At 54.4% G+C, this 15309-nt stretch overlaps 1 protein-coding gene across 2 annotated transcripts in view; it reads left to right on the top strand.

Moving 5' to 3' along the window:
- Positions 1–3011: 3011 nt before the first annotated feature.
- The window catches only part of NLRP5 (NLR family pyrin domain containing 5), a 43888-nt gene continuing 31590 nt past the window's right edge, over positions 3012–15309 (top strand). For both annotated transcript variants that reach the window (XM_089319710.1, XM_089319709.1), the window contains exons 1-3: positions 3012–3672; positions 11238–11597; positions 14837–14914. In XM_089319710.1, the coding sequence (XP_089175836.1) occupies positions 3540–3672; positions 11238–11597; positions 14837–14914 (571 nt within the window). In that variant the 5' untranslated portion in view covers positions 3012–3539. The remainder of the gene's footprint in view (positions 3673–11237; positions 11598–14836; positions 14915–15309) is intronic.

Genomic DNA, 15309 nt, shown 5'->3' with positions numbered 1-15309 from the left:
CAGCTGGGGGCCCCCAGGCAAGCAGAGCTCCAGCCAGTCTACTCCTGGCTCCTGGGCTGTTTTTAATGTGTTGTGCAAACGTGTTCACTGGGAAATGCCTGCCTCACCTCCTAGGGTGTTGGGAGCAATTAATTAAAAATGTGCATCAGTACACTTTGAAGACTTTTCAAGTGTGATTTCTTTACCAGTAAGCTCTGTTAAGAAACCTGATCCTTACACTGTCTAAAAAGTACCCACAGGAAATCCCCAAGGAAGATAATACGAGGATATTCTCAGAGGTTCATGGAAAATGGAATTAAGGCTACGGTTACTTTGGTGCAAAAGTTTGAAGTCCATGCAGCTTTCTCATAATGTGAATTTTCTGTGGGCTTTTGGAAGAACCTTCATAGCTGGTTCAAGGAACTTCAGAAATGAAACCTGATTCCTAACTTAGTCCTAGCTAACTAGTATACTCTTTAAAAAAAAATATATATATATATATATATTTTGGCCGGTGCTGTGGCTCAATAGGCTAATCCTCCGCCTTGAGGCACCGGCACACCGGGTTCTAATCCCGGTCGGGGCACCGGATTCTGTCCTGGTTGCTCCTCTTCCAGGCCAGCTCTCTGCTGTGGCCAGGGAGTGCAGTGGAGGATGGCCCAAGTGCTTGGGCCCTGCACCCCATGGGAGACCAGGAGAAGCACCTGGCTCCTGCCATCGGATCAGCGCTGTGCGCCAGCCACAGCATGCCGGCTGTGGCAGCCATTGGAGGGTGAACCAACGGCAAAGGAAGACCTTTCTCTCTGTCTCTCTCTCTCACTGTCCACTCTGCCTATCCAAAAAAATAAAAAATAAAATATATATATATTTTTTTTAATTTGAGAGGCAGAGATATAAAGTTTATATTTACTGATTTATTACCCAAGTGCCCACAACAATCAGAGCTGGGCTGGGGCTCAAGCAGGAGACCGAGAACCCAGGTGTCCTGTGCGAATGTCAGTGACCCAGCTACGTGAGTCATTACGGCTGCTGCCCAGGGTCTGCCCTAGCAGGAAGCTGGGATCAGGAGTGGGGCCAGGGCTGGATCCCAGCCGCTCTGAAAGGGCTGTGGGTGTCCCGATGCCAGCGCCACCTGCTGGCCATTCTCAAAGTAGTCAGGACAGTTTTGGGAATTCAGTCTTTTTTCCCCTTTAAAAAAACATTCTCTTTATACACAGTGGAGTGATCAGCTGTTGTCCTTGTTGGTGTCTCCACTCCCCGAGGGAATGTGTGTGTGTGATTTATTTTTCTGGAAAACAGGGGCATTAATATCACAAGCGAGGGATTCCTGACAGTGATCGTAGCGTGGGGAAAGAAGGGTACGTTGTCTCCTACGTGGCGTGACTTACTGAGGCAATGTTCGTAACTGCACACCGGATGTATGGCACCCACACGGTCTGTACACTCCACGCTGACCTCCACAGATAAGGGAGCAGGATGCTAGGTTTGGAGCACAGCCAGCCGGCTCCCAGCCCCAGACAGTCCCACCCAGTCACGATGGTGTGGCCCAGGCATCAGTTTCCCAGGCGACTCTGGCCTCAGCGAGGTTTGAGAGCAGTCATAGTGGAAGTGGGAGATCTGTTGTGGAACTGAGCTTCCTGGTAGCGATCAGGATGAGGGGCCGGGTGGGTGTCGCTGCCACAGTGGGCGGCATGGCGAGGGCTGCTGCTCGCAGACGGTGGCCTTGCTCGGGCTGAAGCGGGCTGGCATTCACCAAAACCAAAAAAGGAAGGTGGAGAATCCTGGTGTTAGGGCTGCAGCATTGCAGAAACCAACTCTAAACACAGCACCATCCACAGCCAGCTCTCAACCCAGAGCCCTCTGGTGGGAGGGGAGGCTGCACCTCGCCTGGAGTGGGAGTCGTGCAAAGCACAGGTTGTGTGCACGCTGGTGAGGTCTGCACCTCCCTCCCCTTGAGTAACAGCGCCCGGAACTGAAGACCTGAGTCATTCGGAGGTGTGCACGAGCTGCTGTGGACACCAGACAGAAAGCACGCCCAAGCCATCACGCGTGAGGCACTCACAGAGACCGGGGGATGCTCATCGCACCGGGGGCCACGTGGGTTCCGTTCCTCGCGTCCCTGAGTGTGTGAGGGATGGAAGCACCTCGCAGCTGCCAGGAGCCCCGTGTCGGCTTCCTGTGCTGCGGGACGAACCCCGAGATGGAAGGAAGGGGCACGTGGGAGCTCCTGATGTGCCTTCCTCCAGCAGTCACAGCTCAGCAGAGCTAACCGGGCCAGGCGGGATGCAGCCTGGAGACTTCAGGGTCGCAGGAAGGGGACGCCCACTCTGTCCCTCCTCAGTTTCCCAGGTGGACCCTGACGACCCACCGAGCTGCAGGTCCCCTGCGTGTGTCTCTGGTGGGGCAGGGAAGGGCTGGCGGAGTGAGGGCGCAGACGCCCTCCCCCAGACTGATCTCAAGCAGCACAAAGGAACTTCCTGGGCTGATGGAAGGGCCCCGTGTCTCTGGGGATGGGGTAATGTGGGTGTCTGCATTTATCGAAACTCGCCAGCCCCGGGCTCAGACACTGCACTGTGTGCTAGCCTCACCTCGTGAAAGCAATGACTGAAGGGGTAGGAGTGTGTGTGTGGGCACCCACATCCCATACTGGAGCGCTGGTTGGAACCCCAGCTACTCTGTTTCTGCTCCAGCTTCCTGCACCTGGGAAGCAGCAGATGATGGCCCACAGTCCCTGACACCCATGTCGGGGGCCCAGATGGGGCTCCTGGCTCCTGGCTTCAGCCTCGTCCAGTACCCGGTACTGCAGTCATCTGGGGAATCAGTGGATAGAAGATTCTCTCCCCAACCCTTTTAAATAAATCAATAAATCCCTAAAGTAAAAAAAAATAAGTATTGAGCTCAGTTTTGGTTAATTAGATTAATTATGCCACATGGTATACATATAAGACCCCCATTGTATCCCACAAATGTGTGCAGTTATAATTTCCTGTTTACAATAAAGTATTTTTATGAGCATTCTTTTTTTAAATATTTATGTATTTGAAAGTCAGAGTTACACAGAGAGAGGTAGAGACAGACAGAGAGTCTTCCATCCGTTGGTTCACTCCCCAGTTGGCCACAATGGCCGGAGCTGCGCCGATCTGAAGCCAGGGGCTTCCTCTGGGTCTCCCACGTGGGTGCAGGGGCCCAAGCATGTGGGCCATCTTCCACTGCTTTCCCAGGCCATACAGAGAGCTGGATTGAAATGGAGCAGCTGGGTCTTGAACTAGCGCTCATATGGGATGCCGGCGCTTCAGGCCAGGGCGTTAACCCACTGCGCCACAGCGCCGGCCCCACAATAGAAGTATTTCTAAAGACACTGAGTGCGGCTCCCAGCTGTGTGCAATGAGGGCGGGCAGTGCAGGCTGCAGTGGTCGCTCTGAGACAATCAGGAATAGCTGGGCAAGCCTGGGACTCCCCAGCACAGGTGCGGGCAGGCGCAGAGTACGTGTGGGCACAGGTGCAGGGAGCGTCGGCCCCACTCCCGCTCTGGCCTGGCTGCTCAGAGCCTGCTGCAGCCAATGAGGAGGAGGCCTCTGGCCGGAGAGTCCTCAAAGGCCACGGCCGCGTGGGCGTGGGGTGGACGCCGCCTTATTTCCGCGATCGCCATTGCCCCTGGCGTGCGGTCCACCATGGCGGAGGAGAGGCAAGTGGGTGAGTGCTTCTCCTGCCTGGTGCCTTTCTCCCTCTCCTTCTCTGTGACGGATGGAACCCACTTCTCCCCCTACAGCTGTGCCAGTCAGGGCTCAGGGTCCCAGGAATCCCTCGACAGGGCTAAGTCTCATTTCTCCAGGTTGCTGGCAAGTTCCTGGGGTTCTCGGGAGAGCCCCTCACCCTTTCCAGGCTTCGGGTCTGAAGGAGACGGTGGGGTAGGGGCTCTGTGCTTCCAATGCCATGGTCAGTTCAAGTCCGCCCACACTTGGTGGCTGTTGGTGGAGCCGATGCAGCCTTACGTGACTGGCTGTTACTAGAACGCCAGAACGAACGGGGCGGGGGGTGAGCCCCAGGTGGGTCCGTGGTTTGCCCCAGGGGGAGCAGGCAGTGCGCTGGGTTCTGGTGGCCTTCAAGCCCTCTGGTCTTAGTGGTGCCTTTGGAGTCAAGAAGGCGTAACAGGGGTGTTAGAGAGCGCCGTGGCAAGTCCATCCTCAGCGACCCCTCAACAGCCAGCCTCGCCTTAGAGTCCCCAGCCATGGCCTGCTGGGGCTGGACCTCCCAGCTCCCTCTCACCCCCACCCCATGCTACAGCGACAAAGGGAAGCGTCCCCTGAGCCGCGGTCCCTCCCGCCCACCTGTCCTTGGCGTTTGACTGACGGGGTGTGATGAGCTGGAAACGGGGGAGCTTCACAACCTGGTGTGCTTTTCCCTGAGGCGCAGGGCAGCTGGTTCGGCCTTACAGGACCTCAGCTGTGGGCTTAGGGAGACCAGAAACGCTCCAGGTCTGTGGTACGCTGCAGGCCCTAAGGCGGGGGGAGACTGCGCCTGCGGCTCTGCTCCTTGCAGTCTTTGCACGTCTGCACTCTAACCATAGGAGCTGGCCCGCGCTCTCAGCCTGAGGATGGCTCCGTTACCTGGGCGCGTGCTGCTTCAGTTCCCGCCTGGGTCCTCGGACGCCCCTGGGGACTGAGGTGCAGCCGGGCACGTGTGAGTCAAGTCGGGTGTGACCGGGAGTGCTGGGATTCTTGACGTAACTTTCCCGGCCCACCTCAGTCCTTTAACCCGACACTTGAGAGAGCTTGTTTCTCATCGTCGGTCTCTGTGTATCTGAGGTTTTCATGTTAAGTTAGAAGTGGAATGGGAAACTAGGAAGTCTTAATTACTCTCTGGCTAGGATGTCACCGTGTTAGTTTATTTATAGAAAGGCTGAGATTGAGGGAGAGTTAGCTCCCATGTGCTGATTGGCTCCCTAAAGCTAGGAGCCAGGAACTCCATCTGGTTGGTCGCACGTGTGGCCAGGACCTTACTCCTGGAGCCATCGCCTGCTGCCACTCCAGGTGCCCGTTAGCAGGAGGTCAGAATGGAGCACAGAGCCAGGACTCGCACCCAGGCACGCACCCCAAGCAGCGTCTTCGCCACTGTGCCAAACGCCTGGCCCAGGACTTTACCTTCTTTGTGTATCTTTCCTCTTACCGCTTGCATGGTCGGTGTTTTCCCTATACACGTGGGGGTGTGTAGAGAAACCCTCTTGTCTTGCTGTGGCTCTGTTCTGAGTGGGGGGCACGCAAACAGCAGTGTTCCGTGAACAGCGCTCCTCCGTGGCCTTGGCTGGCTTTCGGAGGTGGGTAAGGTGGGAGCCCAGGTGTTCTTGGTGAAATGCATGCGCTCTAAGATGGCCGTTTAAAGGGAGGGGTGACCTTGGGCATTCGCTGGAGAAAGCAAACGGTGAGGAGACTGGGATGTGCTCTACGGCAACTCCCTTCCCACAGCTGCTGCTCATCCAGAGGTCTGCACGCCCGTGGGGCTGATGCCCCTCTGTGTGCTGATTGCTGAGCGTGTTTAAGGTTGCAGCTTATCCACCTGGTGCTGATCAGCTCCTGAAGCTGGCTCTTTTAAACAAGGCTGTGCCCAGCAATTCTCGCATTTTTTTTAAAGATTTGAGAGGAGAATTGGAGAGAGAGATCCTCCACCCGCTGGTTCACTCCCCAAATGGCCACAATGGCCAGAGCTGGGCTAATCTGAAGCCAGGAGCTTCATCTGGGTCTCCCAAGTGGGTGCAGGGGCCAGAGCACTTGGGTCATCTTCCACTGCTTTCCCAGGCCATTAGCAGAGAGCTGGATAGAAAGTGGAGCAGCCGGGACTCGAACTGGCACCCACATGGGATGCTGGTGCCACAGGCAGAAGCTTAACCTGCTAGCCACAGTGCTGTCCTCCAATTCTCACATTTGAAATGGGTGGATGGTGGGTGAGCCTTTGGCACAGCACCTAAGACACTGGTTGGGATGCCTGCTTCCATACTGGGCTGTGGGGGTCCCAGTCCTTGTCTGGCTTCTGATCCCAGCTTCCTGTTAAAGCACGCCCCGGGAGGCAAAGGTGATGGCTCAAGTGGTCAGGGTCCCTGCCACTGACCTGAGAGACTCAGGTTGAGGTCCCAGCCATGGTCAGCTAGTGGGAGTCACTTTCCCTCATCAGGCAGAGTGTGGGCACTGCAGCTGCAGGCGTCTGGGGAGTGACCAGCAGATCCGCTGTCCCCCTCTACCCCAGCAAAATAAAAACTTTAAAGGAGTGGGTCTGACTAACTTGCCCTCCGAGAGGATGGCACCTATCCGTACCTCCACTAATGCAGGTAATGAGGCCGTGTGTGGTCAGCATTATCGACATGGCCAGTTCATGTGGAATGTGGCGCATCACAGGGACTCCCGTTTACTGCCTTGGGATCATTAATAACATTGGCCCCAGCCGGCACCGCGGCTCACTAGGCTAATCCTCCGCCTAGCGGCGCCGGCACACCGGGTTCTAGTCCCGGTCGGGGCGCCGGATTCTGTCCCGGTTGCCCCTCTTCCAGGCCAGCTCTCTGCTGTGGCCAGGGAGTGCAGTGGAGGATGGCCCAGGTGCTTGGGCCCTGCACCCCATGGGAGACCAGGAGAAGCACCTGGCTCCTGGCTCCTGCCATGGGATCAGCGCGGTGCGCTGGCCGCAGCGCGCCGGCCGTGGCGGCCATTGGAGGGTGAACCAACGGCAAAGGAAGACCTTTCTCTGTCTCTCTCTCTCTCTCACTGTCCACTCTGCCTGTCAAAAAAAAAAAAAATTGGTCCCAAGTTCACTTGAAGGCCATAGACAGTCCAACTGCTCAGATCCTTCGTTCATGCTAGTAAGTTGAGTTGGGCTCACTTTGGACTGAAAGAGCTCCAGGTAGTATTTTGTCGGATTTTAGATGTTGTGTTTATTTGCACCATTTATTCAGAGAAGATTTTGAAGGCTGCTCAGTAGGGAGGGGAACGGGTTGGCTTTGTCACCTTTGGCTCACTTCTGTTAGGAGACAGTGCGTTCCACTTGTAGATTAATTAGAAGTTGGGTAAATAGGAATTCATGAACATGAATGTTTGCAAGCCTAGAGCATTTTTTGCCTTCAGCCTGGGAAGTGGCCTTCTCCCGTGGATGTCAGTCTGGCTTAGACATCAGCAAAGTCAACACAGCCTTCTAGAATTTTCTTGCCTACCTGGGGCTTTTTACAGAGCATTAATGAGCTTCCAGTCCCAGTACACAGACATCAGCAGAACTCAGATAACAGCTGCTCACTTTAAGGTGACCTTAAGTTTTAAAAATGAAATCTTCTGTCTTAACACGTTGGTTTTTATCAGGAGATTTTTATTTGACAGAGTTACAGACAGAATGAGACAAAGGTCTTCCGTTGGTTCACTCCCCAAATGGCCGCCACAGCCGGTGCTGCGCCGATCCCAAGCCAGGAGCCAGGTGCTTCCTCCTGGTCTCCCATGCGGGTGCAGGGCCCAAGCACTTGGAACATCCTCCACTGCCTTCCCGGGCCACAGCAGAGAGCTGGCCTGGAAGAGGGGCAACCGGGACAGAATCCGGTGCCCATATGGGATGCCTGCGCCACAGGCAGAGGATTAACCAAGTGAGCCATGGCACTGGCCTCTCTCATTTAAAAAAAAAAAAACTTTCAAAGCATACCTTTCTAAGGTGAACACTTGTATAATTTCACCTGCTGTCTGACTGGCTATTAGTACCAACATGGAACTTTAGCAACCCAGTTAACGACTTCATGTGTTCTGTAACACTTAAGTAGCTTTGTGCGTGTCAACTTCTGCGTCTCCCACTTTGACACCTTTGTCAGACTGTTTGCTACTAAGTACAATGTAAATACAGGCAGTAGTGGGGAGGACACAGCAGGGCTTTGGGCACAGAGTGCAAAACCCAAGGGAAATCCTGAAAGCGGACAAGGAACCTGCTTATCTCCGGGTGGCGCTGGCGGACCACGGCTTAGCAATCAATCCCACCCAGCGAGGCGTCCATGGGGCACAGCTGCCCTGGGTCATCCAGAGTCTACAAACGCGGCCCCTCCGAGCCGGGTCTGGGCCTGGTGACCCGGTCCAGGGAGTGCGCTGGCCGCACTCTGCTGCTGTCGGGCGAGCGGGCGGTTCTGTCCATGCCTTGGGGCATCCAAGGAGGCCAGGTTTCCTGCTCTGCCTTATTTCCAGGTAAACCGGCGTGCCCCTGCTCCCCACACCCACGTCATCGCTCGTTTTCCCTGTGGTGGGACTGTGGCCGGTCCCCCTTCCTCGGTGGTGTCTCCCTGCTCACCTCGAGGTATGTCCCATCTACTGGTTCACTCCCCAAACAGCCACGGTAGCCAGGGCTGGGCCAGGCTGAAGCCAGGAGCCTAGAACTCCGTCTGGGTCTCCCACATGGGTGCAGGGGCCCAAGCACGCGGGCCATCCTCTGCTCCCCACAGGCGTGTTAGCAGGGAGCTGGATCAGAAGCGGAGCAGCCAGGACTTGAACTAGAGCCCCACTGTGGGATGCTGGCCTTAACCCGCCGTCTGGCAACACCGGCCCAGGGCCCATCTATTTACATGGTAGAGAATTTCTGCTGGCAAATTGGAGTCCATCTGCCTACACAGAGGAGCCTTGCCTTCAAGGGGCACGATACTGATAAAAATTAACCAAGTCAACAGGTGCTACAGACATTTTGGACTTGAGGGCATTTTTAATCTTGTGTTTGTTCTCTTTGGAGCAACTGATGTGTCTATTCCAGATTGGAGGGAAAACAACTTGTTACTGTAGCTGCCTTAGTCGATACAGAAAGCAACACTCATAGAAATAGGAATATTTTCCCTAGAGTACTGAGAAGTCGTCTATTTTGGTTAATTAGAAGCTGTAGACTGGATTAGATCTTTTTTTTATTTTTTTTAACAGGCAGAGTGCACAGTGAGAGACAGAGAGAAAGGTCTTCCTTTGCCGTTGGTTCACCCTCCAATGGCCGCCACGGCTGGCGCGCTGTGGCTGGCACACCGCGCTGATCCGATGGCAGGAGCCAGGAGCCAGGTGCTTCTCCTGGTCTCCCATGCGGGTGCAGGGCCCAAGCACCTGGGCCATCCTCCACTGCACTCCCTGGCCACAGCAGAGGGCTGGCCTGGAAGAGGAGCAACCGGGACAGAATCCGGCGCCCCGACCGGGACTAGAACCTGGTGTGCCGGCGCCGCAAGGCGGAGGATTAGCCTAGTGAGCCACGGCGCCGGCCTGGATTAGATCTTAAATCTCCATGTCCTGAATTTTAGGTGGTCTAGGGTTGTGAGAAGATAGATACCTCACCTCACCTGCACATCCACAAGTTTAAATCCGAAGCCAATTTTTGTGACAATAACTGTGTTTACGGAGTACAGGTTGCTATTTTGATATGCATATATTGTAGAAAGAACATACCCATCGCCGTACCTATTTTCTATGGTGAGACATTTAAAGTCTCATTTAGCAACATTGACATATATATTAACTACCCTCACGGTGCTGTGCTGTAGATCTCTCAAACACTCCTCTTAAACCTGTACATAGTTTAAAAAAATGCAAGTTGATTTTCAATATTTAGTCTCTTTAACCAGCACTCGCTCTCGGGAGGTCTCCATCCATGTGCTAACTGGATCCTATCCTGCTTAGAGAGCAGGTAACGCAGGCACATTCAGAGTGATGTGGCCCCAGACAAAACGGGTACCTTTTGACTGACATCTGCCCCTTCCAGGTACTGGTTACCACCATTCTACCCTCTGCTTCTATGAACTTGACCTTTTAGGTTCCACAGGTGAGTGAGATGACAAATCCGAACATGACCCAGCAGTGTCTTAAGCCTGAGCGCCACTGTTGGGACGGTGCCTCTGGAGCCTCGATCCCAGGGTGCTGTAAGGTTTGCATACACGCTATGCCGTCCTGCTGAGTGCTTCACTTCACGGAAGCCGCGCAGCAGCCCTGGGAGATGTGGTTCTGACTCCCGACTTCCTCAACGAGGCAGGGGTGTGTCATCAAAATCACAGAAGTCAAACTTGGGCTCCCCCTCAAATCTTGGAGCCCACAGCACAGAAGTTCACACCCTCCTGCAGTGGCATGACAGCAGGGTTCCCTCTAGTGGCAGCCACCTGTGGTCCATCTCTGTCTGAGGCACAGCACGTCATGGCAATATGCTGTAAGTCTCATGAGCACGTTCGTGCGACTTCCGTTACAGCATGTTGCTATTAAGACTGTCTGATCTGTAAACTTATCAGAGGTGTATATGCAAATGAGACACAGCAAATACAGGGTTCAGTACCATTGATGGGCTCCGGGATCCATGAGGAGTCCCAGAAGGCCCCCCACTGTTTCCCTGTGGAATCTGACCTCGTGCCAGCTAGAAGATGAGCCGAGCAAGGTGTGAGTAGCAGGAGCTGTCCTGAGGGCCAAGGATTCTTCATAGACTCATTTGTCTGTATTTCTTTGAAGAAATGTCTTCAGATCCTTTGCCCATTTTAGATCACTTGTCCCCCCTTTTCAGAGTTTTTATATTTGGATATAAGTCCTGTATCAATAGGACTTCCAAATATGTATTTTATACCAAATATTTTTTTTTTTGACAGGCAGAGTGGACAGTGAGAGAGAGAGAGAGAGAGAAAGGTCTTCCTTTGCCGTTGGTTCACCCTCCAATGGCCGCCACGGCCGGCGCACCGCGCTGATCCCATGGCAGGAGCCAGGAGCCAGGTGCTTTTCCTGGTCTCCCATGGGGTGCAGGGCCCAAGCACCTGGGCCATCCTCCACTGCACTCCCTGGCCATAGCAGAGAGCTGGCCTGGAAGAGGGGCAACCGGGACAGAATCCGGCGCCCCAACCGGGACTAGAACCCGGTGTGCCGGCGCCGCAAGGTGGAGGATTAGCCTATTGAGCCACGGCGCCGGCTTATACCAAATATTTTAATATTCCAAACATTTTATAAAACTGTAATTCAATATTAACATGCACAATTGATCTTTAAAAACCCATAGAACTGCTAAAAACTGAAGAGCCATTTGTCTGAGTCCTGAAAATTCTCGGACGAACTCTCTTGGCTCCTCCGAGTGTGCCAGGTGCTGTCTGACAAACTAACGGGACTTCTAGCAACAGGATAAGCAGGTGCAATGGTGACCGGCCTTCTGTCTAGGAAGAAGTCTTACCAAAGGAGAGGATGCTCATCTAATGAGTCGGTTGAGGTCCGATGTGTTAACCTGGAAACTTGCCACAAATTTCGGTCTTGTTCCTCTTCCCACAGATCCTATCTCTTCCAAATTACCGAAGAATCTACTCTCTGACCAAAATCTGAGCTCTCAGCCTTGTGTCACGAAGGAAGATGACCAATGGGTCTCCTTTTCCAACTACGGTTTGCAGTGGTGTCTCAAGGAGCTGAGCAAGGAAGAACTGCAGACGTTCAAGGAGTTGCTGAGGAAAAAGCATTCGAGGTCAACGACGAGTGCTCTCCCGTGGACTGAAGTGGACAACGCCAACACGGAGAGTCTGGCCTCCCTCTTGCATGAGTATTACGAACGGCCCACTGCCTGGACCATGGCCATTGACATCTTTGAGGAGATGAAGCTATTGACGCTCTCTGAGAAAGCAAGGGATGAGATGAAAAGTGAGACTCGGGGCAAGTCTGGGGCTGGGGGGAGACGGGGGTCCCAGGTTCTTGTGACAATAGGGCAGACTTCTCTCTAGTTGCGTCCACCCCTGTGGTGCGATCACCAGTCCTCTCCACTGGCGGACATCGGTGCTGTCTCTAGTGTGTGGGAGATAGGAGGAGGAGGCATGAGTGTCCAACTCTTCCCGGAGAAAATTCAGTTGAGTGTATAGGTAGGATTTGGAGCCTAACCTTGAACTCTGGAGTCTCCAGGGTCACATGTGAGAGTTAGGGCAAGTCTCTTCTTGTCCCAATCCTGGGATTTCATGCCTCGGAACAGGAGCTGTGAAACTAGATGAGCCATGGCAGAGAGTCTGAGATCCCGTGTGGGAGTTGGCTGCCGCCCATTGACAACACGGGAGTGTCTCCCACTCGGCCCCAGGTGAAAACAGGGACTCCATAGACTGTCAGTGCCCACGTTAAGCAGTGGTCTTAAGGTGGATGATTACCTGGGTGTAATTAGGGGAAAGGACTTTCTTTAAAAAAAAAAAATAGTCCCCTTTTATCAGGAGAACGTCTCCCACCGTTGTGGACTGGAAACTTTGCTAAGTGGTTTCTTGACTGGGCAGCCAAAGTGGCCCTCAAGATGGCAGACTCTGCACACAACATGAGCCTGCTCGTCAGCCACCAGGGCCCCATCAACAGCAAAGGCTGCAAGGGACCACAGACATGGTGCTCTCTCTGCACCTGGGAAGGCCCTGAGCAGAAGACACGGTGGTACTACCTGCCCGAGTGAGGGGAAGAGATTCAAATGCTAGCTGGCGTCGCCTGGGCAGTGCTGCAGGTCGGGCCCCACACTGAGGCCCTGGGTCATGAAATGGCCTCCCCAAGCCCCACAGACCCCCAAATCGGGGCTCTTCCGTGTCCGATAATTTGACCAAGTTCACAAGCTAATAAGCGACAAGGATGAGGTTCACTGACGTCCACTTAGCATAGATGTGAATTCTCATGTCAAGCTCCAGGGGTATCCAACAGTTCTCGGTGTGGGAAGGAAGAGAGAAACGGGCAATTTTAAAGATGAAAGGTAGGGGCCAGCCAGTGCTGTGGTGCAGCAGGTTAAAGCCCCAGCCTGTAGTGCTAGCATCCTATACGGGTGCTGGTTTGAGTCCTGGCTGCTCCATTTCCAATCCAGCTCCTCGCTGGTGTGGGGAGATGGCAGATGGAGGGAGGTCTTCCACCTGCTGCTTCACTCCCCAAATGGCAGCAACAAGAAGCTGGGCCAGGCCGTCTCCCTCTCAGTGTCCCTCTGTAACTCTGCCTATCGAATACATAAAAATATTTTTTTAAAAATTAAAGATATAGGCCGGCGCCACGGCTCAATGGGCTAATCCTCCACCTTGTGGCGCCGGCACACCGGGTTCTAGTCCCAGTTGGGGCGCCAGATTCTGTCCCTGTTGCCCCTCTTCCAGGCCAGCTCTCTGCTATGGCCAGGGAGTGCAGTGGAGGATGGCCCAGGTGCTTGGGCCCTGCACCCCATGGGAGACCAGGAGAAGCACCTGGCTCCTGCCTTCGGATCAGCACGGTGCGCCGGCCACAGCGGCCATTGGAGGGTAAACCAATGGAAAAGGAAAACCTTTCTCTCACTGTCCACTCTGCCTGTCAAAAAAAAAAAAAAAAAAAGAAATGTAAGTGGTTCCTATTCTAGGCTACTGGAAAGTGAGGTCTAGGATCACTTCATAGAAGAAATAAGCCTTTTAAAAAATTTTTTTGAAAGTTACACAGAGGCAGAGAGAGGTCTTCCATCCGCTGGCTCACTCCCCAACTGGCTGCAGCGGCCAGAGCTGCACCGATCCAAAGCCAGGAGCTTCTTCTAGGTCTCCCATGTGGGCACAGGGGACTTGGACCATCTTCTGCTTCTACTGCTTTCCCAGGCCATAGTAGAGAGCTGGATTGGCAGTGTAGCAGCTGGGACTTGAACCTGCGTCCATATGGGATGCCGGCACTGCAGGTGGTGGCTTTACCCGCTACAGCACAGTGCCAGCCCCAAGCTTTTGTTTTGTTAAGATTTATTTCTTTGAAAGGCAGAGTTAGAGAGTCAGATCTTCCATCTGTGGGTTCACTACCCAAATTGACTGGAGCTGGGCCAAGCCAAAGCCAGGAACCTGGAGCTTCTTCCAGGTCTCCCACATAGGTGCAGGGGCTCAAGGACCCAGGCTGTCATCCACTGCTTTCCCAGACGTATTAGCAGAGAGCTGGATCAGAAGTGGAGCAGCCGGGACTTGAAGTGGCACCCGTGTGGGACACTAGTACTGCAGGTGGCAGCTTCACCCACTATGCCACAGTGCTGCCCCAAAGAATAAGCTTTTGGGCTGGAGCCAGAATGATGGATAAAAGCTGCCTTGTTCACCGGGCATGGCACCAAGGAGCACTCTGAGAATCATGAAGTTTTCCATGTGGGAGGGCGTGGGAGGTGTGGGCCAGACCTGGGGAAGGAACAGGCGGCAAGGATGGGATGGACTGGGAGGCAGGTACTCGCGCTGAAGGTCACTTCATAGCAGGTCTTAAAGGGGCGGGGTTGCAGATCGCGCTGGGGTTCCTGCAGCCTTGCTGATGTGTTGGGTGCCGGAGCCCAGGTGCAGGCGTGGGGAGAGCAGTCACAAGGCTGCTGAAGTCCCCTGAGGCGTGAAGGTGGCCTGGGCTGTGGGGTGGCGACTGTCAGAGAAAGAGATGGGAATAGAACCGGGAGGTGGTTCAGGCGCAGATAAAACTGTTCTTCGGCACTAAAGGCAGGGACAGAGTACGGCATCAAAGGTGATCCCCAGGTTGCTAGTGAGAGACGGCTGGATGGGGCTTCACAGCCTCGCCCAGGAAAACACTGGAAGCAGTTTCCTAACAAAAGGACTGGGGCGTGAATATCCAGGCTGGGCCTCGTGCGCAGAGGATCTCTCTGTGGGACAACTCCTGGCGTTGTGTGTGTGGGTCCTGAAGACGGACGCGTGACACCTGTCACGGACGGCTCATCAGGGGACCTGCCCAAGGCCCACAGCAGAACTGAGGGAGGACGACGCTTACAAATCCCAAACCAGAGCATTCTTTGCTAGGCATCTGCTGGCCAAGAGGGCTTCGTCATCTCCAGCGGGGGCTGCCCTGGGGATAAACAGATCCTGAGATCCTTCTTGGTGCCCCTCAGTCATGGAGGAGAAGGCTCCTGCCCTCCCTGGCTTGGGTAACGGCTGTGACTCTACCCTCTGTTGCAGAACACTCCGCAGATACAGTACCAGAAGATGCTGCCCCAGTGAGGACTGACCAAGGACCAAGCAAGGAAGAGGCGCCAGGTTTGTGTGGGGTGGCGGGAAACCAGGTGTGCCTGAAGCCACGGGGTGCGTGCGTGCGCGTGTGGCACTGAACTCGGGACTCCTGTTAGGCTGGCTGTGCTGGAAAGCACTGGCCTGCTGTTAGCTGGCCAGATGGGTTCTGAGGACCTGGTCACTCTTGTTCTAAGCCCAAGAGTTCTGGGATGATACTTTGTGGCGATCCATGAGGCTCCTGTCAAATTCGGTGTGGGTAACTTGATGATCTAGAAAGGCTTGGCTGCAGAGGCCCAGATTCCTTACGACTCGCCTACGCTGGAGCACAGACTCCGTGCCAGACGCTTTTCCGTGTGCTGATGGTACAGCCGCGACTGCAGTTCTTGGGAGTCCCCTGCTTTGGGTGGGCTCCCTAGGTAGAG

The sequence above is a fragment of the Oryctolagus cuniculus genome, chromosome 18 (assembly GCF_051225735.1).
Source record: "Oryctolagus cuniculus isolate XC-2025 breed Fujian yellow rabbit chromosome 18, ASM5122573v1, whole genome shotgun sequence".
Classification (NCBI taxonomy): domain Eukaryota; kingdom Metazoa; phylum Chordata; class Mammalia; order Lagomorpha; family Leporidae; genus Oryctolagus; species Oryctolagus cuniculus.
Note: the sequence above shows the minus strand (reverse complement) of the source record. Positions and strands in the feature narration are given on the sequence as shown.